Source organism: Brassica oleracea, chromosome C7 (genome assembly GCF_000695525.1).
Source record: "Brassica oleracea var. oleracea cultivar TO1000 chromosome C7, BOL, whole genome shotgun sequence".
Classification (NCBI taxonomy): Eukaryota; Viridiplantae; Streptophyta; class Magnoliopsida; order Brassicales; family Brassicaceae; genus Brassica; species Brassica oleracea.
The window spans coordinates 41,168,509-41,170,205 of NC_027754.1; the positions used below are offsets into that span (position 1 = coordinate 41,168,509).

At 38.7% G+C, this 1,697-nt stretch overlaps 1 protein-coding gene across 1 annotated transcript in view; it reads right to left on the minus strand.

Moving 5' to 3' along the window:
- Positions 1-1,345: 1,345 nt before the first annotated feature.
- The window catches only part of LOC106303312, a 1,770-nt gene continuing 1,418 nt past the window's right edge, over positions 1,346-1,697 (minus strand). The window contains exon 3 of the mRNA XM_013739617.1: positions 1,346-1,686. Within this exon, the coding sequence (XP_013595071.1) occupies positions 1,346-1,686 (341 nt within the window). The remainder of the gene's footprint in view (positions 1,687-1,697) is intronic.

Here is a 1,697-nt window from a genome sequence, read left to right on the forward strand (position 1 = left end):
TTTCCAAGCGGTGGGACAATTCTTCCACTCCCAATGCATACAATCGATGCTTCCTATCATCCCGGAAAATCCATGATACTCTCCAACATCAAGTAGACGTTGAAGATCAGCCGGTGTTGGTCTTCGTAAGTATTTATCTCCGAACAAATGAATTATTCCCTCCACAAAATTCTCCACACATGACGGAGTTGTCATTTCACCGAGCCGGAGGTTTTCGTCGACCGCATCCGCCGCAGTACCATATGCCAAGACACGGATAACTGCTGTACACTTTTGGAGTGCTGAGAGACCAAGCCTTCCAAGACCATCTCTCTTTTGGCGAAAGAAGTCAACTTCGTTCGAGAGTCGATCAACAATATGCATGAACAATGACTTGTTCATTCTAAAACGTCGTCGGAAATATTTTTCAGGATACGTTGCCGTTTCACTGAAATAATCATTCCATAAACGTAGATTGCCTTCTTCACGATTTCGTTCGATATAAGCTCGTTTTTTTCTTTTTTTCCTTCGTTCTTCTTGATCATTATTGATGGTCAATCTCTCAAATGTTTGATCTAAATATTGATCGAACATTTGATCAAATGATTCATCAAATGTTTCATCAATTGAATCATTTAAATTGTTTTGATAAGAAGAAGAGGCCATTTTTGTGACTGAAAAGAAAAGATGAATAGAGAAATATTTTTTGGTGTTATGGATATGGGTGAGGTTGAGAGTGTGTCTTTCCGTTTGTTTTTTTTTAAGAATCAGGAGTGAAAAGGTGATGAAAGAGAGGTATTATCAAAGGTTTGGTGACTTTGATCAAAGGGTGATTTTGATCAAAGATGATCTTTATTGTTTATACGAGAAGGTTTGGTGACTTTGATCAAAAGAGAGAAGGGAATTGTTGAACGATGAAACTATGAGAAGAAGAGAAAATGTTTTGGTACAAAGAAAGACTGAAGCTTGCATACTTTATATAATGGTAGACATGATTTGGTACAGAGAGTTAGTACAAAAAGACAATGCACAACAATAATGCAATCCGTGGTACATGGAAACGAGAGGTCCGTGATACAAAAGAAAATGCACAACAAAACAAAAGACTTCAGGTCCGTGATAGAAGCAAACAAAAGACATCAGAAGCTTGTTGCTTCAACGGCACACGGATGCTCCAATAGAACATGGCTCCTGCATTCGTTCACCTGACAACAAAAACGAGATCAACATTAGAACACAAAACATATATATTAAACAAAAAATTATGCAACAAGTTACACTCAATCACAATAGAAACTTAAGCAACAAGATACAGAACAACACAGAACAAGAACAAGACTTAGAAGACAAACCGAAACCAGTTAAACTAATTTGACATTAACTCATGAATGAGTTTCTTCTTCAAAGCTTCTTCATAATCCGCAAGAGGGTCTTGTTTAGCAATGAGACTGTCTAGTAACTTTATCTTCGATACCCTTTCTTTCACCACTAAATCCTGCTTCTTGAGGGTGCACATTGTGTCAAAGTGAGCCAGCTCCTTCCCGTCATCCACTGTCTTCTTAGACAGCCTTTCTTTGCTGCTTTTCTTCGCGGCCTTAACTCCCGGGGGTCGACGTGTTCCTTCATCATCAAGAGCTGAATCTTCTTCGGTTGCTTTGTAGCTTGTCGAGTCTGAACCATCCTCAAACCATCTCTTCTTGGAGCTTCCTTCTTTTTTT